Genomic DNA, 24,838 nt, shown 5'->3' on the forward strand with positions numbered 1-24,838 from the left:
TATTACCTTTGTACTTTTTCAAATTTTTTTACATGAGAGAATAGTATTTGGATTTTTTCTGGAGAACTCAAAAATCCTTTAATTTAAATAAGGGAGATCAAGCATTAATGGTGCTGTGCCTTTCCTTCTACCCTGGAACACTTTTTCAGTGTTTCAACGAAGATGCACTAGAAGCCTTTGACATCTGCCACGTGCAGCCGGAAGGACCAGCCCCCTTAGCGTGTCCCATAGGGAAGGCCTGGGTCAGCAGATTCTCTCGGTTCTCGTTTACTCGGGAACGGCATAATTTCTCCTTGGTGCTTGAAGGAAAGTTTTGCTGGGTAGAGAACTGTGGGTTGATTGTGTTTTTCTTTTAGCACTTTGACTGTCATGCCGCTGCCTTCCTGGCTCCGTGATTTCTGGCATGAAGGTCGCTGGTAGTCTCGTTGAGGATCCTGTGTACGTCTTGAGTTGCTTTTCTCTCGCTGGCTTTTATTTTCTCTGCTTTTGGCTTTTGCCAGTCTGACTATGGTGTGATTAGGTATTGATGTCTTTGGATTTATCTTGCTTAGAAGTTTACAGAACTTCTTGGATATGCAGGTTAATGCTTTTCAGCAAACTTGGGAAGTTTTTAGCCGTTATTTGTTAAAGGTTAATTTTACTTTTTTTCCTGTTTTCCTCTTGGAACCCCCATTTTTTTGTGTTTTACTGTGCTTGTTGATGTCCCCCAGGTCTTTGAGGCTCTGTTTGTTTGTATTTATTTTTCACTCTGTTCCTAAGACTAGACAGTTTTAATGGACTTGCCTTTATATTTGTTGATTCTTTTCTAATGCACATCTGCTGACATGATTTCTAATGAATTGTTTTATTTCAGATACTGTATTTTGCAGCTGCAGAGTTTCTGATTAGTTCATTTTTTAAATAGTGTGTCTCTCTTCATGATATTCTTTGATTGGTGAGACATCATTCTCCTACCTTCTCACACTTTAATTCTCTCAGCATGTTTTCCTGTAGTTCTTTGGGCATGTTTACAATAGTCGACTTTCAGGCTCTGTCTCCCAGGGCCAGCGTCTGAGCTTCCTCGGAGACAGTTGCTGCTGACTGCTGCGTTTCCTGCTTACGGGCAGGCAGACTGTCCTGTTTCTTTGCATGTTTTGTGTTCTTAACTGTTTTGAAATAATATTGTGGAAACTCTGAAAATCTGCTTCCCATTCCCTCCAGGACTTGTTATTTTTACTGTTTGTTCGTTTGTTTGTTTAGTGAGTTTCCTGGACTATTTCTATAAAGTCTGTTATCTTTGTGCAGCCACTGAATCCTCTGCTCTGTTAGTTTAATGGTGGCTAGTGGTTGGATAGCAATTTCCTTAAACGCCTGGCACTGAGTGGCCCCGCCGTTGCCCAGGGACTCCCTGCACGTGTTGGGGCGCGACTTTGGGGCTCAGGCAGGGAGGTCACAGTCTTACCTTCACTTCCGGCTAGTGCGTGCCTGCCTCCAGGTTGGTCAGAGACGGTAGGTCCTTCTGTGGCCTTTCTCTGGCACGTGCACATCCCTGCACACGTGCACAGCCCTGCACACATGCACGGCCCTCTAGAATTCAGGGAGTATGTCGGAGCTCTTCAAAGACGCTGTGAAAACCTTTTTCCAGTTATTTCTCTTAAAGATTGTGGTCAGCCCCTTATTAGCTCAAACAGGCTGCTGCTCATAACTGCCACGTCTCCCTGAGTAGTTTTCGACAAACGCCCTGGGTGTGAGGCTGCGCAGAGCACCCTGTAAGTCAGGTCACGGAAAGCAACCCCTGCACTGGAGCTGCTCCGCAGGCATCCGGGTGGGTCAGGGAGAGACAGGTCTCTGGAGGAGGGGCTTGGGGGGTGCCAAGCCGTCCCGCCCTCTCCAGTTGCTGCTCAGCAGCCGCCTCTCGCAGATACCATAGCTGTGATTTTCTGGTATATTTTCTACATTTTTGTATTGTTTTGAGATCACCTTATTCTATTCTCTAAAAAATCCTAATGGAATTTTAATTATGATTACATTCAACTTGTAAATTAATATCATATTTTGACCTTTTGTAAACCCCGTAATTTTCTTTTGGCTATTTCTTGAATAACGCATGTAGCTGCATTTTCATTGAGGTGTTTCTCTATTCTATACTAAAGGAGAAAAATGAAATAAAATTTGAAAAGTAGGTCACTAAACCTATGCCTAGATTCACGACACAGTGCATCACTTTCCAAAGTATTCTATGAAATACTGGTTCCTCTGGTTATGGTGGGAGAACGCCCAGATCCTTCATCAAGGAGGACTTGTGGGGGTCTTTGCTCTAATACACTTTGCCTGTCCACTAACTAGACTCTACAGTGACTTTGGAGCCCAGCATATACTGCATGTACTCTGTCTGCATTGCGAATATGAACAACATGGAATGCCATTATAGGGTTTTTTTAGTTTGTTTTAAAAAGTTTCTTACTAGGTGGATTAATATCATAGTGAATTCTTATTGTTGTATAATCTGGATAGCCTGAAAGCTCAAATAAACTGAACAGTTTTATTACAGTGATAAATACTGATAATGCAGTCCATGAAATATAATAGATCCTGAGTGCCAAGAAAGTTGAGTTATGAATTATATATAACACACATATATTAGCTTAATTTTTTTATTATTTCAAGAATTGGTAAGCCACATAGCAACATTATTTTGAAAAATCTCATTACTTTATGTTTACTTAATATGTGGTAATTCTTGTTAATCAATTCATTAATTTTACCTTTCTCAAGATAAAAATCTAGCAGGGATGTTTATTAATCTACCCTGAAGCTAATTTTGTTAAAGATTTCTTGTTTTATTTATGTCTGTTGGCATCAGCTTAACATAATATTAAAATATTAAATATTTTTCTGTGCATAAGTTTTATTTGGTTATTAATTTGCTTTAATGGAGCTAGTGTTTGCCTGCTAAACTGCTCATTATTTTTTTAGTGTTGTTCCAGTTTTTTTACTTATTCACAAACACCTTAAATCAGATGTTAATAAAGAAAAAAAAATTGGTACTGCTGTAGCAAGATTACAAGTGGAAATTCAGTTCAGGAAATAAATGGTCTTATTACTTTATTGTCACCCAAAATATACTTCTATTACTTTATCTAAATTATATTTTATTTTTCTGTTTACAGGAATAGACTTAAAGCTGTGTGTTACAAGTTTTTAAGTGAAAGTTTGATTGCAGTTTTAAAAATAGCTTTCTGTGTTGGAAAGAAGCATCCTACTTTTTTGTCCCAGTTCTCCCTTAGCTTTGTTATTAATTAGTAAGTAGACATGTAAAACCAATCCTCCTTTACTCCAGAAGCAAGGCGAGTGACTGTTTGTGTGCGTCCTCTCGCCCTGTAGAAACCGCCCTGGGAGCGCTGGCCAGAGTCCTGAGGGAAGACTGGAAGCACAGCGTGGAGTTGGCCACGAACATCATCTACATCTTCTTCTGCTTCTCCAGGTACGCGTGAGCGTTCGGAAACAGAGTCCCCGTCTGTCTGTCCTTCTCTCTGTTCGTGACCTTGGTTTCGGTTTTAGATCATCGGTGTGCTCAGTCTTCTGTGTGTCTGCCTGTGCTCTGCCTCCGAGCTCTGACCCTGTTTCCAGCTCGGTCCCCTCTGTCGTTGGGTCGTTAACTCAGCCTGCACTCGCCCGGCATGTACACCCATGCACACATGTCTGCGCACACTCGCGTACACAGAGTAGGGCGGTGTGCTCCTTTAGAGTCGGAGAGTATGGGCTGTGGGCGCAGACTCTCTCGATTTGAACGTCGGTCCTGCTGTTGATTACTTATTAACCGCCTGATCTTGGCCACATTACTTCTCGTGCCTCAGTTTCCTCACCTGCAAGCTGTGGGTAATGATAGTAGCACCCTTTCAGATCGTTTTCAGAAGAAAGCCTGACCCAGATTAAGTGCCAGTGAGTGTTGTTTCTTACACACATACACACGTGAGTGTGCGCAAACATACCTGTTGTACATTCATATATATTATTTTACACTTATGTTCTTTAGAAAGTAGTTTATTGAGACATTGTAAAAAGTTCCTAGCTAATTTCTAGAGAATTGCCTTCCTCTATTCTAAAAATGTGTCAGCATTAGCAAATAAATATTTACTGAATTAATACTTGGATGAATGAATTATCTAGGAAACATGCAAAATCTAATTGCTAATACTTCACTAGTTTTTTCTTTGGTATGATTTTTATTTCATAATAGTATTGTTATAGTACCAGTTGTGTTAGACGGTAGTCTGAAAATTTATTTTGACAGTATCTGAGTAGTTAAAATGGTTAATCATAAATGTGTTTTATTTAACTTCTAACTTAAAAATAATTTCATTTCAGGTAAGGGTAGTATATTAAAATATAGTTAAAGAGATCTCATCATTTCAAGTTTTCCTAGTATGCTATGGGTGTATTTGTTGAAATATGTGTATTGAATTTATTTGTACTAGTGTTTACCCAAAACAAATTTCCTGAACCCATAAAACATTCTCCTTTAAAAACGTACTAAAATCTCTTCTTTAAAGCTTTTCTCAGTTTCATGGACTTATCACTCACTATAAAATCGGAGCTTTGTGTATGAATATCATTGATCATGAATTGAAAAGACATGAGCTTTGGCAAGAAGAACTTTCTAAGAAGAAGAAAGCCGATATCCTTTTAGAGTGGCCTTTCACCCCACTGTTACTGCCTGTTGCTGTGAGCTTTGCATAGATGGGATGTTTTTTTCTTTTTTCTTTTTATTTGTTCACAGCATGTGAAGAATGCAAGGGTGTTGATGAAGATCGAAAGTGTCAGGATGAATGTAGTCTGACATACACTTTTTATCTCCTCCCGACTTTGACTAGTTGATAGGACACGGGGGGCAGAAGGCAGTGGGCCCGGGCACTGGACTGGTGCACCCCTAAGTGGCTACATGTGCGCCCAACCCTTCGGTTAGCGGGCGGTCAGCGGGAGGCCAGCTCGCTGCCACCGCTGCCTGCGCAGAAGGTTCTCTTCCTGCGGTAGGGGCTTCAACCGGAGTGGGCGTTGCCTTGGTGACGAAGCTAGTTTGAGACTGTGTTTTTCTATTTAAGCACAAAAATACTTTTCTTAGTACACACAGATTTGAGAGGCATGCAGGATGATAGAACCTGTGAAAGGAACCTTAAAACTATCTATTTTAACCTATCTTCCAGTACAGGAACCTTTTAGGCAACTCCCCTTACAAATGAATTATTTAGTCTCCTCTTTAACGGTGTCACTGATTTATGGATTTAGCTCATTCTGTGATGTGGCATTCTATTTACTGTAACATTCTTTGCTCAGTGTGCTGAAGCCCACTTCCCAATAACCTCCACCTATTGGTTCTGTCTTGTACACTGAAGCGATGTAGAATAAGGCTATTTTCCTCAACACCACAGTTCTTATATTTGAAGCTACTTGTCACATTGCCTCTACAACTTAATTCTAGGTTAAAGTTCTGGCCTATTCGTCTGTCCTTATTTGATATGCTTTGCAGATTAACAACCCATACCAGTAACTTTCCTTCAAACCCCAAATTTATTGATCTCTTTTAGATAAAAGTAAAAATATCACTCCTGTTGTACGGAGTATTGTGTGTTTTGCCTCTTCTTTATGGAATCCCCAAGACACTATGAAAATGCATCCTCACACACGCATAAGCCTTGACTTAATTGGGCTCCTTCATGGTTTCAATTGTGTGCGTGTTATAAGCTTCCAACATCTAGATAGCTATTGCTTTAAACTGCATGGACAACTCAGAGATCCTGAAGATTTTAGATTCTTTCTGGAGTCCCAAGTCTGTTGAATGTACCTAAAATTCATTTAAACTGCAGAGGGTACAAAGAGGACCACTAATGGAACTTCTACCCACCACTTATTTATACACTGTGATTGTTTGGTGATAAGAAGTGATATTTTAGGACATACAGTATCCCTGTAACTGTGAGACACCATTGGTTGTAAGGCATACCTTTCTTTATTTATGAACCACTAATGAAGGGAAAAATGCTTCCAGTGAAACTATGGCGCATCATGGATTATAAGACACGTCCAAATTCTGGAAATGTTGTGGTGTGAGAAAACGTGTCTTAGAACCAATGGATGGCAGTAACCGAAGGAGTCCGAAATGACCTGTCAGGCCCTGGCCGACGTGGCCCAGTTGTTGGAGCATCGCCTGGGGACCGAACAGTGGCAGGTTCAGTTCCCAGTCAGGACGCATGCCCAGGCTCGGGGTTCGGTCCCTGTTTGGGCACATGTGAGAGCAACGTATTGATGTTTCTCCCTCACATCAGTGTTTCTCTCCCTCTCTCTGTCCTTTGCCCTCTCTCTAAAATCAATAAGCATATCCTTGGGTGAGGATATAAAAATAAAAAATAACCTATCAGAATTCTGGCCATTTGTTCTATAATACTGCTTTTTTATTGTCTTAAGTTCCCTTGTGTTTGATGCAAGTGGCGTTCAGCAGCAAACTCGGTGAGTGTCTGGGGATCGGAAGCCAGGCTGAAGTAGCTGGCTGTTTCTGCTGGTGTCCAGGGCACTCTTTGGAGCCATAATCAGAAGTCGGCAAAATTCAAAAATTGAGGGATATTTATTTTTTATTTTGGGATATTTATTTCTTTATCCCTAATTATGGAATATTTCTTTTTAGCCATCTGTTCTGAAGAGGGTGGTAAAATGTTTTAAACCCAGTCCCTGTCTCCTCACTATTCTGGGCATCTCTGTTAAGAGGAATCCAGCGTTTTTATGGACTACGTCATCCTCTAAGGCAGTCATTTTCTTGGTACATGGATCCATTTGCTAATCTGTTGAAAGTTAGAGGCTTGTGGATACACGTACAATACTTGCATGTGATTTCTGGGGATTCACGTGTTCGGCGAAGCCCAAACATGCGTCCACCCGAGGACTGCAAGCACATCCTCGAACCCCGAGCCAGGAAGTCCTGCTGTGACACAGTAACACGGTGACCGCGCAGAGCACCTGGTCCAGTCGCGCTGCTGCGAGAGGGAACACCCGGGTGGCGCCGCGCACACCGTTTGCATGTCAGACCGTTCTCGTGGGGTTTCTTTGCTTCAATGAGAGTGCGTGATCCTTAACTTGCTTACTTGATGAAGACCCCGAAAACCAGACCTTGAGGAAAGAGTATGAAAAAGCCTTTAAAAAGTACCAGGGGCTTGTGGTAAAACAGGAACAGCTCTTACGAGGTATGAATTCTTCAACGCTGAGAAAAATGGCACAGTGCTTACTCTGCGTTTAGTTTGTTCCATTTTTTGTCAGATCAGTAAAGCTAACACCAGAATAATTGGGAGCTTTATACATTTTAATATGATACAAGTTCTTTTGTCTTTAGCATGGGTAATAATGTTTCACATTTTGCTCTGCTGGTTTCCACCAAAAGTCCTGTTCAGTTTTTAAATGTATACATGCTTGTTATTTATTTACTCAGAGATGATTTTTAATCCATTGTGTGACTTTTTCAATAACAAGGATCTTGTCTCTCAAACCCTGATACACTTCCATAGTGAATTATGCTGTTGCTCTCACAGAAGATATAAAAGTTTTAAAAATATTCTCTTTAATAAAAGATAGTCATCTTGGGGGGGTTCACTGAGCGATGGTCACGTTCCCTGGTGTGGTTTCTCGTTCCTGACATGCAGAGTCTTGGGAACATGAGTGAGAATGATCTGGGCTTTCAAGTGTACATTCAGTTTCTGCTTTGTACTCAATTTTTTTCAGCTTTGCTGAGATATAATTGACATATAACATTGTACAAGTTGAAGGTATCAGTGGGACGGTTCGATGCATGGAGATGCTGCAAAGTGTTTGTCACAGTGAGGTTAGCTGACACGTGATCCCCCTCAGGGAGTCGCCACCCGGTTGCTGTTATGGGGAGGACACCAAAGTCCTCCCAGCGATCCTCACCCACCCGACACAGCAGCGCCAGCTCCAGTCCTGGGACTGCGCGTCAGGTCCCTGGAACGCACCCACCTTATAGCGGAAAGTCTGCACCGTTTGGCCAGTGTCTCCCCCATCCCCCACCTTCGCCCTCAGAAACCACCCACCTGCCCTCTGTTGCGCTGAGTTCAACCGTGTCAGACTCTGCATAGAAGCGGGAACCTGCGGTGTCTGTCTTTCTCTGTCCGACTTATTTCACTTAACATAGCGCCCCCGGGGCCCACCTGCATTGCCGCAAATGGCAGAATATCCTCTCTTTGTAGATGAATCATAATATTACAGTGTGTGTGTGCGTGTGTGTGTGTGTGTAAATGGTGGTTACAGAGGGAGAGGGGAGGGGGGAGAGGCAGAAACGAGTAAAGGGGGTCCAATTCATGGCGACAGAAGGAGATTTGACTTGGGGTGATAAACACAGAATGCAACATACAGATCACGTGTTACAGAATTGTACACGCGAAACCTATATGATTTTACTAACCAGGGTCATCCCAATGAAGTTAATAAAAAATAGAACACGTGACAAGATGTTAGATGTAAACCCAAATATGTCAGTAATTACATCGCATGTGGGTGGACTAAATCCAATTTGGACGCCACTTTAAGAGAAAAGTGGGTTACTATTTACATATCAACTAGTGTAATGCCTGGCAAACAGTAAGTGCTTAATTAGTGGGAATTGCCTTTCCACCTCAAATATTTGTTAAATAGATTTAATATTTATATCTATTATTTAAATATATTTAATATTTTGCATCTATTTCTTCTATTCATAAGGGTTTAGAGACGGTTTGTAAGAATATATGAAATGAAATATTAAAATAATGAATAAAATCAAGGCCATAGGAGAGCGAAAAGATTATATTGACCAAAATAGCCTACATAATTCTGATAGAAGCCTTTCAAGTCTTAACTCTGAAGCTTTTGAAAATGAAAAATGTTTTAGTGTCCTCAGATTCGGCCCTAATCGTACAATACATTTTGGATTATTGCTCTTTTTAACATAACAGCCCCTAGTTATTGAACTTTTACCTTCTTTTCTACGTGTATCAAGTTATTTTTCCCCATCTGCCCATTTTATTACTTGCTGACATACACTTTTAACTGCTATTTGATTACTTTTAAGCTCTAAACTGCAAGAAGGTAGGAATCACTCTTATTTTGGTTATTGTGTCCTCACTGTCCTAAGAATGTATGTTTTATTTTATGTGACATATCACTCAATACCAATAGGTGGTTTCTAGTGAACTAATGGCTAGTTAGTTTTTTTAAATAATATATTTTCCTCTAAGAACTACGTCTGCCACTTGGGCGAGTAGGAGAGGTTTGCTGATTCAGCCCGCCCGTCACTCAATGCCCGTCTGCTCGCCTCCCCAGTCGCCCTGTACCTGCTCCTGAACCTGGCGGAGGACACGCGCACGGAGCTGAAGATGCGCAACAAGAACATCGTGCACATGCTGGTGAAGGCGCTGGACCGCGACAACTTCGAGCTGCTCATTCTCGTCGTGTCCTTCCTGAAGAAACTCAGCATTTTTATGGAGAATAAAAATGACATGGTAACGTACACTGAAGCCATCTGTGTTTGCCATTCTCAAGTTAAAATATTTTGATAAAAAGTAGACACGTTATCCCCCTGCGGAGGCAGCTCTGAGTACAAATTTAACAAAAGCAGTACTCCCTCAAATGGTTTCTTAAGGAAATGCATTTCGTATCACTTAACACTCCAGAGAGTTGAAGCTCATAGAAAAAGATAATCTTTTTCTAGTATTGTACAGAATGAATGCTTTTATATTAAACATAATGTATAGAAAGTCATTTAAACTTAAGCTTGCGCTTTAGGGTCATCTGGCCTTGCATTATTTGCCCCCGAAGTATCGCTTTCTCCTGCATTTCTGTACCGGCGTGCGTGCGGCATTCCAGTTCTCAGCCTCGTCTCTTCTGCCTGTGCCCCGTTCTGGCCGCTGATGCTCCTTCCTTCATGAGCATCGCTCCTCCCGCTCCAAGGGCCTCCGCAGCAGTCGGGCCCTCTCTCCTCACCCCTCCTCGCGGCTTGTTCGGATTCTCCCAGGAGGCCCCGTTTGCTCCCTTCGGTGGTGCCGCTGCTGTGGTCTTTCCGACGTACAAGTTAATTGTATGCTGTTTCCCCTTCTGAAAAAGGATGGATAATACAGACATACTAACATAGAAATGTAAAATAAAAATGACCCGCCTTTTCCATGTCATTAAAAAGCCTTTGTTAGAACATTATATTAAATAGCTCAGACATTGACTTTGCTTTGTTTTCAGGTATTAAAGTTGTCTGTAATTTTAGCTATTATAAGTAGCTCTTCTTGTAGACATTTATACATGTATCCTTGCCTATACTTCTGATTATTTTCTTAGGATCTATTCCTAGAAGTGGAATTATTGGCTCATCGGCCTTAATTCCACGGAGGCCCGTGCTGGAACTGCATGCTGACACAAGTCATCGTGTCATGGTGTGTTGCTGGCGTGACTGGGTGCTCCATCAGACGGTCCAAACACGCAGCGTCGCCTCCTACTCTTTTTAAAAAATCAGATGAACGAGGAAGCAGCTTATGCTTATTAAACAGTTCGGTATGCTCTTTGAAAACCTGAGACCGACTTATCAGCTTTAATAAGTGCCTTCAATTCTGAAACTTGAAATATGTGAAACTTCTTTTACCTGCAGACGTTTAGTGTCTGTTATCGTTATCGTTAGTATGTAATTATTGATGATTACTATGTGCTTGATATTGTTTTAAGATTGAATTTACTTGAGAAAGATTAGTCAAAATAATTTTTTAACATATTGATCTTAAGAAGAATGATGACATAATGATATATTTACTCCTGAGTAATTAGAGTGTGGCTAAATAGTTGCTTCCCCCTGCTTTAAGTTGAAGTATAGTCCTTCATTTATGTATTTAGATTAAGTTTGCCTTTAGTAGTAGGTTCACAAAATTTAAATTGATTATCATCAACATGTGTCTGCTACATATTAATTAAATATGCATTTAATGTACTTCTTATATGCTTATCAGAATCATTTCAAAAATATTAATCTCTGGTAAGATCATAAATTGAGAATATAAGTTGTCTCATCAAACCTCACTTTTTATTAAGGAGGAAAAATGGAGGTTCAGACAAGGTAATTCATGCATAAGAATGATTAGCCAGATTTTTACTGTAGCCAGTATGCATTTCATCTTTTATTGTGGAAGAAATGCATTTTATTTAAGGGCATTGTATAAAAATAGGATTTTTAGAGCTTGACTGGCCTTATATCTTTGTTCAGATTTAGTGAGTTACCTCCTAACTTTGCAGATGAAGTAGCAGAGGGTCAGAGAGGTGAAGTAATTCGCTCAAGAAAGATCTCCAGGTATCATGCTTCCCCCTCCTTTCTGCCTCCAGGGCAAAAAATATTTTGTCTTTATTTCATGGTATTTTTTTTAAACATCAGCAAGATTAAGTATAAGCAATTTTTAAATGGCTGTCTGAGACACTAAAAAGAATTACTTAAAGGCTGAAATAAGTTTACTGATAGATTGTTGATAAGCCAATACTTTGTACAGAACATTTGATAAAGTATTGACTATATATTCCATTTAGTAGGTATAGAATTGAGAGGGCATTGCATGTTGAGACAATGACTAAATTTAGCTTTTGGGATTGGGCTTTTATAAACCCGAAAGACACGATTGGGAGGCTGTGTCGCGTGTTTAATGATCTGAATGGACTGCCTCGCAATTTTACTTTCCATTCTGCACAGTGGAAATACAGATTAATTAATAAAACTCTCCAGGTTGCTTTATGATGAAGTTTTCTATAACACCAGTGTATAATATTACTTTTTCAAGAGAAAAATATTACTTAATGTAATTAGTAACAGATGAAGCCTGTAGCAATTTTATTTAAAAAGGGGGGTGGGGAGGGATGGCTGATCTATTTGTGAGGTTGTATTATATATTTAAATAATGTGCTCATTTTACTGTTGTTGTAAACTAATGCTGACCTCGCTTTTAGAGTTCCATATTTTAAAGGAAATTTAGTTTACTTAAAAAAATCTTTTAATTAGTCATTTAAATCATATTTTATATTTCTTAATTTTAATACAGTAAAACGAAATGGTAATAAGTCGTATTAGAATATGATTTTAAGAGTAACAACAGAGAAGGTATGTATTCCTTGGGTTGCTTATTTTCTTATGAACTTGGAGAGTTCTTTCTGTAGTTCGAATACGTCCTTTGTCAGTTACGTGCTTTGCAGGTGTTTTCCCCCTTTCCGCGGCTTGTCTTGTCTTTCTGCCGTGGAGAGCAGGAGGTCTTAATTGTTAGGAAGTCAGTATATCAAGGAGTTCTTCAATGGGTTTTATTTTGGTGTTGTGTTTTAGACATTTTTTGCCTAATTTAGGTCACAAAGATTTCTTTCTATGTTCTCTTCAAGGAGTGTTCTAGGATTTGTATTGCTGCTGTTTTATTTTAGTCTGTGATCCATGCAATTTTAGTTAATTTTATGCATGCTGCAAGGTAGGCATTACATGACCACTGCAACGAGTCCAGTAGCCACCCTTTGTGATGGACACATACAGAAATGCAGTTGATCTTTGTGCAGTGACCGCGTGCCCGTGGCCTTGCTAAGTTCACTCTTCAGTTGTAGTGGCTTGTCGTGGGTTTGGGGGATTTTCCGAACACTGGAGAGGGGCCCTTCGGTACAGTGGTGGACAGGAATTCCGAGAGTGGGCTTCCCTGCCTCGTTACTGACCTTAGGAGGAAAGCGGTGCCTTTTACTATTGAGTATAATGTTATGTAGGAGTTTTTGTAGATGTTTCATCTGTTTAAGTTCTGTTTCTAGTTTATTGGGACTTATTATGAATGGGCGTTGGATTCTGTCAAATGCCTTTTCTGTGTTGATTGAGAAATACTTATTTATTTTAGAGAGAAGAAGGGAGGGAGAAAGAAAGGAAGAGAAACATCCATGTGTGGTTGCCTCTTGCACACCCCCCACTGGGGACCCAGCCTGCAACCCAGGCATGTGCCCTGACTGGGAATTGAACCAGCGACCCTTTGACTCACAGGCCGGCACTCAGTCCACTGAGCCACACCAGCCAGAGCACATTGATTGACTTTTACATGTTGGGCCAGTCACATTCAGGGAATAAACACCACTTAATCATGATATATTGTGTTTTTATACATTGCTACATTTGATTAGGTAACATATTATGGAGGATTTTTGTATCTGTGTTTATGAGGATTTACTAGTTTATAGTTTTCTTATTGTGTCTTGGTCTGGTTTTGCTGTTAGGGTAACTGTGGCCTTATAGAATGAGCCGGGAAGCACTTTCTCTTCAATATTTCAGGAAGGGGTTGTATGGACGTGGTATTACTTGTACTGAAATGTATAATAGAATTCACCAGGAAAAAGGCATCTGGGCCTGGAGTTTCCTTTCTTTGCATTTCTCAAACACCCGCAAGACTGCGTGGGCTCTCTGTTACTCTTTGATGGCAGCTTTGGAGTCTGTGTTCTCCAAGGAATTTTTCAAACTTTTTTTCTTCTTTTTTTTTTTTACTTGATTGCTCCATTTTTTAAAAGATTTTATTTATTTATTTTTAGAGAGGGAAGGGAAGGAGAGAGAGGGAGAGAGAGAAACATCAATGTGCGGTTGCTGGGGGCCATGACCTGCAACCCAGGCATGTGCCCTGGCTGGGAATCGAACCTGCGATGCTTTGGTTCGCAGCCTGTGCTCAATCCACTGAGCTACGCCAGCCAGGGCTCAAACTTTTTTTCTTATGTCATTAAAATCCGGAGTTCTGAAGTGATTTCCCTGTTTCATTATTGATACTGGTAATTTGTTCTCTCTCTTTTTTAGCAGTTTAGTGGTTTCTCACTGTTACTGATATTTTCAGAGAACCAGCTCTTGTTCCACGTCTGATCTCTGGAAGACGTCATCACTCAGTGCAGAATTCTGGGCTGATGCCCCTCGGGTGACTTCCGTTCGTCTGGAAGGCTGTTTCTCCCCAGAGGAGGCTTCCTTGACAGCTCCTCGCGCTCAGGTCGGGTTGGGCTGGGTCCTCGTGTTCTCTCTGGGCGCTGCCCCCGCCCTGTGCGCCAGTCCCGCGGGCACGGTTGAGTGACCCTGCGGGCATTCACTCCCCGAGCTTCACTCCCTCCAGGACCCAGCTCCACCGAAGCCAGGAACCGCCTCCTGCTCGTTCCCAGCACATCCGCAGGGCTCAGCTAAGAAGTATTTGTTGAATGAACAAACATCTGGAAAAGCATTGATTCATCGTAATCAATGAAGCCAGCGACAGAGCTGCCGTTCTGTGTAAATGTGACACATTCCGTCCCTGGCCTCCATGGAGATTGTGGTGGGAAGCTGATGGTTGAGTGACCGGCCTGGCCTTTTTAACAAGCCAGCCCCGGAGACAGGGCAACTGGAGCCGGAGAGTCTGTCCAGACACGTGTGCCCTTGGTAACGAAGAGCTCCCGGGGGCGACCGCAGGGAGGCTGTGGTGGGCAGGTCGGGCCTGAAGGGAAAGTTGTTGTTGTTTGGTCAGTTCAGCATTTGAACAAGTCGTGGTCACTTCCTGGCGTGGAGTGCAAGGGCGAAGGCGTGTCCAGGGCTCCGTTACTGGAGTGGTGTTGCCAGGGTCAGCGGACAGCTGCGAAAAGATAGGGGAAAGGTGACACAAATAAATGCTTTATGCTTCTAAAAGAAGAAAAAGTAGAGTAAGATGATTCGTAAACCTTTTAGTAATGATCGAAAATTATATAGTTATATAGCATTTCCTTTTTAGCCATTGCATTGTAACAAAGATATCAATTTTTTATAGCCAGATTTTTCTGATTGCTGCCATAAGAATGTGAATACAGGGCTTCCATTGCCAAATCAGTTCTGTCCTCTGTGACCCACACTCTCAGACAAGCTCTCTCAGGGCAAAGTTACAGTCTCCGCGAGCTGGGAGGGTCGGCCGACTTTCTGTGTGAGGGGCCAGACGGCCAGTGCTTCGGGCCTGGGGGTCCCACGGTCTCGCTCTGCCGCCGAGCGCTGCAGCCGCCGTGGGCGGTCCGTGAGCCGGTGAGCGCGGCTGTGGTCCAGTCAGACGGTGTGTGCAGAGACCGCAGCTGGAATTGCAGATAATTTTCATGCGTCACGACACGCTCGTCATTTACTTTTCTCAACCATTTAAAAAATGCAAAAATCAAAAAGCATCTCTAGCTCTTGAGTTGTACGAATGAGATGAGGCACAGCTGGTGACCCTCGACCCGGAGTTTCCGCTGCTCCTCGCAGCCCAGGCTCTCCCCGAGCTTTCCCGGATCTCCCTGGGCCCTCTGAGTATTACCTTAGGTTGAATGTGATTGAGGCTGACACAGTCCGTGCCCTCTGTGTCCTGCTCCTGTTCCCAACGTGCCTAGCACCGTCCCTGGGGCCCACGTCCACCCAGCTGGCCGGGTGCAAAAGGGGCCTGAGACGGCGCTCCCCACACAGGCCCTCTCGTGGGCGTGGCCCGTGGCTCGTGCCTCTGGGCTGGCTGCAGTGCTTCCACTCTCCCCCACCCGTGAGGCTGGCTTCCTGTGGCCTGCGCCGTTGCCCAGTGACGTGGTGTGATGTGGATCACAGCCAGCAGGACCCGTGTGTTGTGGCGGCTGTGAGCCGATACACACACTGACTACGGAAGTCCTGTGGAGAAAAGGGGACAGCATGACTACTCTCTGAGAGAGAGGGACAGGGCCCCAGTCCCGGCCTGGACAGGCTTTTATTGCTTCTCTGGGTCCATTACATCCAAGACGGTCCTCATGTACTATGCACAGGCTCACTGCCAGGGATCACCTTTTACGGGTAACAAAGGAAAGAATGTTGCTAATCACTTCAAAGAGAAGGATGTTACAGATCAAAGGGAAAAGTGGTTGGACTGGTTATACTCCACACTTGGGAGGTTTAGCTCAGATTTTAGGAAGTTACTTGAGAGATGTGCAGTAAACATTTGCTGCCTCAATCCAGGGTGAGGGAGTTTTAGCAGAAGCAAGTCTCACAGCAGCCCAGGTGCAGTGCAGGCCTGATTCCCCACGGGAGAACCTCTCCGTGGGCATGGTCCTGTGTGCTGACTCACTCCCCACTGGTTTTCCACGTGGAGGCTGAGTTACATTCCCACGCCACGTGGAATAGCCCCCTTTAGTGATGCGTGCCTCACACCTGCTGGAGTTTTGATGCGTGCCAGGCCGAGGGTTCCTGCGCCCAGTGGAGACCTCGGCACCGCCGCTCCGTCCCCCTTCCACGCTGGGCGAGAGCGCTCCAGGGAGCTTCCACCTGGTTTCCTCCGGACTTCGCCTCCGTGTGCCTCCTCCTTTTCTGATCTTACTTTCCATCCTTTCGCTGTAATAGCTCGCAGCCATGAACGTGACTCTAGGCCAGTCTTGCGAGTCCTAGCGAGTCAATGAACCTGCGGGCGGTCTCAGGACCCTCGGCCTGAAAGTCCTCTTCATTGCCTCCTCTTCGTGCCCCATGCACGGGGTGCGACCGGGTGCCTTCAGCAGCTCTCGGGTGGTTCTCTCCTCATCAGTCTCGCCGCCCTTTCTCTGACCCAAACGCTGATTCCAGTGCAGCGTGTTCGTCCGTGCTCGCCTTCCGTCTCCGCCTGTGCGGCGCCCCCTGTGCGTTCATCCGTGTGTGGGATGTGTGCACATGGGTGTGTGTGTGCTGGTGCACTCGTCTTCACGTCACTGGTCTGAGCGCATCACTGCCGAGCTTAGAGCCATTCCAGGCTCTCCCTGCCTGTAGAACAGTGCCACACCTCCTAGCAGAGCCGTGAAAGCTCGCTGTGGTCTGTCCAGTGCCTGCCCTTGGGGGCGCCTGCCGCACCCCAGCACACATGTCACATGGTGGCCATGCCAGAGCACAGCGGTCCCCAAACAAGCTTTCATGCCCAATTGCCTCTCCACTGGCTGTCCCTTCTCTCTCAGCCAGTGAGCAAATGGTCACACGTTTCAAAGAGCTTGTTTCTCATTTGAGGTCTTTTCTGTCCTTCCAGGTAGCTTAGTGCTTCCTTCTGCGTTGCTTCCAGAGCACTGGGCGCATTCCATTTTCATTGCGTGGCATTGTTTGTCCAATTCGTCTGCTCTTTTTTTGGACTGGAGTCCTGGAAGGCCACGACGGGACGTTGTTTGCTCTGGCCCAGGGCTGGCACTTAGTAGGTGGCACTCACTGTGTTTTTAGGAACCCGGTGTCATTTGTCGTCCGGTTGGTGCTGTTGTGTGAAGGAATGAAGGATGATGTAAAAGTATATGTTTTCTCCTCGATCGCTTATAGATTGAAATGACTGTGCAGGTTAACACCCGGTTACTTTGGGGACAATGAAAAGGTGATTATCTGCAATCTTTTTGTCTCTGTGCAGCAGACCCTCACTGCACCTGTGTTATCATTTTACCTAGGTGGAGATGGATATTGTTGAAAAGCTGGTGAAAATGGTCCCTTGCGAGCATGAAGACCTGCTGAATATCACACTCCGGCTTCTGCTGAACCTGTCCTTTGACACAGGACTGAGGAATAAGATGGTGCAAGTCGGACTGCTCCCCAAGCTCACTGCTCTCTTAGGTATGATTGTTAAAAATTAATGGCAGTGTTGCTTGGAATTTCCAGCATCACTGGAAAGTTGAGCTGCATGTTGAAGGTTGGCTGAACAAAAATTGTTCTGTGTGTGTCCTTTGATTAGGAGCTTAAAAATAAACGGAATGAGTGGAAACTGGCCTGTGCCAGGATTCCCATGGTGCTGGGGAGGGCACTGGCATAGAAACTGTGAGCTCTGACTTCGTTTGCCCACGTGAGAGGGAAACCAAAGTGCAGCTGTAAATGACTCCCAGGGAGGCAAGAAGAGAAAATTGTTTTCTCTTCAGCAATTTTTAAAAATGCGCATATGATTTCAGTTCTTATATGCTGCCATGCTTTTAAAATACTTCTGACAGATGCACAAATTTGGTGAGCCTTTTGGTCATTGAGTAGAAAAGGGCATTTTTTTAGAGGGTGAGTTAGAGAACACTGTGTTGGAGAATTCGGTTTGTAGATCATTTCTTCTAGCTGTTAGCAGGCTCCCTACATAGCAAGGATGGATTCAAGCGCCAATTCCTCAGTGCTCTCACATAAAGCTTCTTGCAGAGTGTTGTGAACCCTTGACCTTCACCGTCTGCCCTTGTGGGCACCTGCTGCTCTCTGCCACATGCTTTACTTTGTACCCTGTCCACGCCAAGTCCCTCACAGGTCCCTAAATGTGTCCTTTCTGTGCCCAAGTGCCTGCTCGTCCGCTCTTTCCTTCTACAGGAGTGCGATTGTCTTTACTAACCGGAGAGCACATTCTTACGTGTTTTTAAAGACGATGTGTTTCAGTACTGCAGTGTCATTCTTGTTTTGTAGCGTTCATTTATAGTCAGATATTTGGTAACAGTTTCCAGTCGTAATGGGATGGTAGTGGAATGATTTCAAGCTTAAATTTATTCTTTGCTATCTCATATCTGTGAATCCAACCTCTTATTGACATCTTCATTATTTTATTTGTAATACCAGCGTTCAGATTTATTGAACATTTACTGTGCCAGGCAGTTAGCTCTGTGCTTCAATGGCATTGTCTTGCCGAATCCCCATCTGAGGGCTGTACTCAGGGTCACACAGCTGACAAAAAGCAGAGCTCAGGTTCCAGCTCAGGGCTCTCTGCTGCCCAAGCTGGGTTTGCTCACTGCTCCAGTAAGCCGCTGTGTGTAGTGGTAGTAAGTGGGCTATGGGTAAGTACAGCAGACAGAGCTGTGGTAAAACATCTATTGCAAGTCCCCCTAAAAATAAGTTTTAGCTGCCCTGGCAGGTGTGGCTCAGTGGATTGAGTGGCTCAGTGGATTGAGTGCTGGCCTGCGAACCAAAGCAGCACTGGTTCAATTCCCAGCCAGGGCACATGCCTGTGTTGTGGGCCAGGTCCCCAGTGGGGGGAGTGTGAGAGGCAACCACATACTGATGTTTCTCTCCCTCTCTTTCTCCCTACCTTCCCCTCTGCTTAAAAATAAATAAATAAAATCTTTAAAAACAGTTTTAACTTATTTCTTACTCTTTTCTCAGAATAGGAGAACTTCTAGTCTATTAGTCCAAGAATGTTTGGTTAATGGGCCAACCCACAAATATTGCATAGGACTTCTGTTACACATTTTAGAAGAAACTGTTGAAGAAATTGTTTTCTGGGAAACCAAAGCAATATAAACATTCTGTGAAGAAACAGAAAAACTTTGAAAGTAAAATTGATGGGTCTTGAATTTAAGACTGTGACCCCCCATTTATCATAAATCTAACAGAATTATATATGAAATATTGGGCCAGATTTTCGGTGTAGGAAGATGAAAAAAATTATAGTCCGTGTCTTGAAGGAGTGCATAGTCTGTTTGGTTCAGTATCCAGCCACCTGCTTTTGTGAAATAGGATTTAAAAGAGATTTTTGGGAAATTACAGGATACTCACTTCATATTTTGTTAACAAATACCCCCTCTCTTTTGTTGCTCAGAAGCATTAAACTTTAACTTAAGCAGTTTCTTTTTTTCTCCAAATGTTCATACATCTTTTGCTTAATAACAGTCTTCAGCCCTTCCCTTTCATTCCCCTCACAAACCGCAGGCGCGATGGCGTCAGATGGCAGTCAGATGGCAGTCATGCGCAGTGCACGGAGAATACCCTCTGACTTCCGGGCCGGGGCAGGGGACATCCCCACTGACGGCAGACCGGCGCCTGCAGACCTGCGCCTGCTGGGGAAGGAGAGCCTCCCGCACCTGCGGAGTGCTGCAGCGTGCCCGCAAGCGTGCATCTCCTACGCATTTCACGTCCTTTTAATTTCATTATTGTGACGGCACTGTGATTTTCTACTCTTTTTCACTTCCAGTATGGGTTTTAATAAGCTTCTATAGGCCCTTTAGGAGGTGAGCCTATGAATGGAAAACAGGTTTCGAATTCTAAGTAACTGATTCAGTGTGAACTTTCGGAACGTAACCATGTTGTAAACTTTATTTTATCATGTCCCCAAGATGGCCCTTTCATCCATCGTTTCCCAGGAAAACCCTACCTAATAAATGCATCAGGGGGACAAGGCGTGATTATTAGTAAACAACCCTAAGGCCTCAGGAGCTCAGAGAAGAGCAGTGGTTTGCTTCTTGCTCTTATTTGTGTCCGTTACAGGTGAGTGGGAAGTGCTGGCCTCGTTAGCGCCAGTCACGGACACAGGCTGGTGGAGCAGGAACGTGGGAAATCGCAGACTCCTCCTAAAGGCTCCCACGGAAGTGATAGGCAGTGTTTTTGTTTTCACTGCCATCGACGACGACAAGTCATGTGGCCATGCCACACGCGAGGGGGTAGGTCAGTGCTGGGAAGGGTTAGAACTGGAGCATGGGTGAGCAAGCAGCCTCACGATCCTGGAAGGTGTTTTCAGTTTTTCTGACTTTTAGCTGGGTTTCCAGGGTTAATTGAATCTCTTAAAAAGTACACCCTGAAACACTGTAGCGAATACTACCATACGTACTATATCTAGCAACGGTCCCAGCACACAGCACACTGAGTAAAAGCTAGAGTTATATGACGGCGTGACTGAGTGTTGACTTCCTCAGTTACTAGCTAAGTGATACAAATGACTTAACCCATACATCAGTTTTCTCATCTCTAGGACGTGGATAATTATTGTACATATTAACAGAGAAGGGTTAAATGAGGTAATGCAGTAGATGTTAGGGAATTATGTGTATGTGAAATGATGATAAAAATGCATAGAATAGAAACAATAGATCTCCAGAAATGGGTCTTTCTTAAAGTTTTCCAGGCTTAAACATTTAGGGGTATTTGATCATTTGTATTCAGGTTTTTAAATTCGATTACATCCTTCTTTTGTTAAATATATTCTTAAACCTACCTTAATGACGTGAGGACAATTTAAATTTTTATTGAGCAGCAGTGCAGTGCAGTAGTTGCAACCACAGACTGTGGAGCCAGAGGGCCTGGGTTCACGTGCTCTGCGAGTCTCAGCTGTCACTGTTTTCGTCATCACTGATTCACGTTTGTAACTCTGGAGACAACTTATTATACAAGGCTGCAGACAGTACTGTGCTCAAGTGTCTGCCCTTTCTGAATGACCCCTGAATGGCTCTCGCTGGTGTGGCTCAGGGAATTGAGCATCGGCCTTGCAAACCAAAGGGTCGCAGGTTCAATTCCCAGCTGGGACACGTGCCTGTGTTGCCAGCCAGGTCCCCAGTAGGGGGCGAGTGAGAGACAACGACACACTGATGTTTCTTTCCCTCTCTCCTCCCTCCCTCCCTTTCCTCTCTCTAAAAATAAATAAGTAAAATCTTAAAAATAAATAAATGGCCCCTGAATGGCATGCATTTTTAGTGTTTTTACACAGTTCTCCTGTGTCCCATCTCGTCCTTGGCTGTCACTCCTCGTTTCTCCTCCACCAGCAGCAGTTCTGTGGTGGCCGTTTTCCTCCCCTCCGAGGACACAGTTCCAGTCTCCTGTGGTCTTGGACGCTGACAGCTGGACGTATTTGACGTGTATATTTTGTGAAAAATGAATTCCAAATGAGCGCCTGCGGGGTTCTCTTCCTAGTGATGTGTGTTGCACGGGCTTTGTGACGTTCCTTCTGACTGTGAGGAAACCCATTTTGCTTGATTGTGCTGCCTGCCATGTTTAAGAAAGTGGCATTCCGTGCATAAGTGATTTCCTGATGAGTGATTATTAGGATGGTCGCTCTTACGTGCGTTAATGTAAATGTTACTTGTGTGGAAATTAAATCATTACCCCCTAATGTAATAAACTATAGTCCTCAGTTGAACAATGATATATTTAATATCTCTGATCTTGGCCATTACTTTTATATACAAGTTGTAGTAAGGAAGCATTTTAGAGAACGTATTTTAAAGGGAGGAAATAATCCATCTAGAGCAGAAACCTTCAAACATCTTTATCCCAAACTATAGTAAGATACATTTTACATTACAGTCCAGTACTCACACACGTGATGTGTGTATGTGCATATATCCATGTGTGTATGTGTATACATATATGTGCATTGTATTTTATTTATGGTATTTAGTATACATTGTTTTTATATATAATTTCTTAAATGTTCACAAAAAAGTATTTACCATTTCTATGTGTCATGTGCTATACTTTCCACTTTTTTATTTTACTATGACTCACTGATTTTATGTTCTGTGATTTTGCTGTTCGGCTGAAAAATACTGAACTCGGGGAGCGATTAGACCTTTTCCCTTCAAATCTTCAGGAAGGTCACTGCTGGACTTTCAATGTGCTGAACTGTTGATAATCTACATTATTCCAGGTTACTCTTTGGCAGAGACTTGGAGTGATTACGTGGGAAGGAAAATTGTTTTGAAACGGTTCAAAAACCTTCTGTAAATCTAATGTGTGAAGGATCTGGGGCAGGATGACAGCTGGTGGGGACGAGGGGGAGGGGTGGGGGGCCGAGCAGATGGAGCAAGGACTCACGGACACGGACAGCAGTTAGGTGACTGTGGGGGGGGACAGGGCACAGGGAACTAAGTGGTAATGGGAGATACAATGACGATTCAATTTAAACAATGTAAAATACAAAGAAAATAGCTGGGCTGCATTTCCTTCCCTGCAGTCATGCAGAGGGGTTAAGGGGTGCACCGTGGAACACGAGGGGTCGGTTTGCCCCTTCGTTAGAAATACATTCATTGTTTCACACGCGCTCAGGTTGACAGATGACTGAATTAAAGAATTACTCGTTTTATAGAGAGAAATCACTCATTTTTTAAAAGACACAGAAAACGCACGAGCACTTTTGTAGGTCTATACATGTGGTAGAACTTTTCAGACGTGATTTTTAAGGGATGCTGTTTCAGCTGGAAATGCTATCGGATTTTAAGCAGGTTTTCTTTATTATCATTTGGGGACTCCATAACCGAAAAGCCTTTTTATACTTAATAATAGATTACTTTAACTAGAGCACAATGAATCTTTCAGATTCCGATAAAGCTGTGCCATGTGAACATTTAATCCCCTTCTCCTGTATCCTGAAACATTCCACTAGTATATTGCGACCCCTGCTGTCATGAGAATTGCTGAGTAACTGAAATGTGCGTGTATAGGGTGTGAGCAACTGTTAAAGGTGGGGGAGAGTTTGTTATGGAGTTCACTTTTGCCATGTGAGGCCCCCGTGAACTATAATTCAGTATGACCAAAATTCGTATTGTTTGATCACATAAAGCATTTCATTTAAGAATATTGAATTTTTTTGCCTTTGACATCAGGGACACATAAAGAAAAATAAGAAATTTTAGAAATTATTATTTAAATTTCTCTTTCTCCACTTAATCTTGAAATTGATTAAAGAGTGCTGATCTTTTCCGAGGCATAGAGGATAGCATGTTCTCTCAAATGCTTCAAAATTTTTTATTTGGGTTCGTGGGAAACCTTGTATCTAAATGTTCCTTTGCTTTTTTTTTTTTTTACCTTAAATACCATCCAAATTACTCATTTTTTATTTTATTTCCTGATACATTATTTTACAAAGACTTCACGAGGATCTTCAAGTTATCTCTGTCTAGTTCAGTGTGAGTGACAAGCCTTTTCACTTCTTTCGCCCCTGTGCTTGCCGTGGTTTCCCGTGCCCGGTAACATCGTGCTTTCGTCTGGACACCCGGCAGAGCCGATGGTGCCGGCAGACGCGACTCCGCGTGCAGATCGAGTCGGACCGGGAGCTCGGCTTCACGCATCCCATTGACAGGCAGTCTGTTCGGGTTTTTACGGTGTCGAGTTAACTCTCTTAAAGTGCTTAAAGATTTTTTGGCTCCTCTAAGAATCTGATCATCAAAACATGCAGTCCTTTGTCATAAGTCCTTAAGCCATTTGACCTTGACGTGTCTCGGGAGTGCTTCCTTATGTCAGAACATCCTGGCTCGGGAGACGGTGAGGAAACCCCTGTCACAGCGTATTCCTCAGTCCCCTGGAGGACGCGCCGACAGGGTTTCAAAAGCCACTTGAAAAGCTGAGTCTTTTTAGCTTTTTGTCTGATGCGCCGGGCAAATAATGGTTTTGCACTTCTCAGCTGCTTTGGCTCCATGTTTCTTAAGCGGAGAGTCGTTTGATGTGCCCGGGGGCGGTTAGCACAGGGGCGAGCGTAAGCGCACAGGGGAAGGGTGCTCGTCGGAAGAAGCTGGCTCCTCCTGACGCTGGTTTGTTGCATGGAGTTCAAGTGTCACGTAGCAGCAAGAGCACGTTCCAGAGTGCGTACTTAAAGGTTTTGTTTTAAAAACTACCAGATTTCACTGCTGAACTCTTTTAGACAATTTTGAGTTTATTGACTTTCCCCCCTTGTGAATTATATTAATATGTGCTTTAAATTGTGTAATGTTCCAAGTTTTTATTTCAGCTTTTCCATTTTAACTTTATTTTCAAAGGAATTTAAACTCAAGGGAATAGGCCTTATAAAATATGCAGGTCTCATCAGACATACGAGAATTTTTGCATTTGTTAAAATAAACTGAATAGGTAGAGCCAGCGTAACAGTGAGGCAGATTAGCTAGCTGCCCGTAAATTATAGGCACTCGCCACTTCCCGCAGCTTCTTTGCTCTTTTGTAAGTCTTCCCTGCTTATCGCGACATTGCAGGAGTTCAGCGTGATGGGGAGGAGCGTCAGTCTTCAAACTGTTGGTCTCGGGACCCCATTTCACGCTCTTAAAAGTTATGGAGGATCCCCCCCAGAGCTCTTAATCATGAGTGGGTGTATCTATGAATATTTCTCATATTCAAAATTAAAACCAAGAAAATTTTTAAATATTTGTTAATTTTAAAATAACAGGCCTGCTGCATGTTGAGATAAATATT

At 43.3% G+C, this 24,838-nt stretch overlaps 1 protein-coding gene across 2 annotated transcripts in view; it reads left to right on the plus strand.

Moving 5' to 3' along the window:
- The window catches only part of KIFAP3 (kinesin associated protein 3), a 111,232-nt gene that overhangs the window by 18,364 nt on the left and 68,030 nt on the right, over positions 1-24,838 (plus strand). For both annotated transcript variants that reach the window (XM_028530883.2, XM_028530884.2), the window contains exons 6-10: positions 3,364-3,463; positions 4,533-4,657; positions 7,113-7,211; positions 9,337-9,515; positions 17,389-17,551. In XM_028530883.2, the coding sequence (XP_028386684.1) occupies positions 3,364-3,463; positions 4,533-4,657; positions 7,113-7,211; positions 9,337-9,515; positions 17,389-17,551 (666 nt within the window). The remainder of the gene's footprint in view (positions 1-3,363; positions 3,464-4,532; positions 4,658-7,112; positions 7,212-9,336; positions 9,516-17,388; positions 17,552-24,838) is intronic.

This window comes from Phyllostomus discolor, chromosome 14 (assembly GCF_004126475.2).
Source record: "Phyllostomus discolor isolate MPI-MPIP mPhyDis1 chromosome 14, mPhyDis1.pri.v3, whole genome shotgun sequence".
In the NCBI taxonomy this organism is placed as follows: Eukaryota; Metazoa; Chordata; class Mammalia; order Chiroptera; family Phyllostomidae; genus Phyllostomus; species Phyllostomus discolor.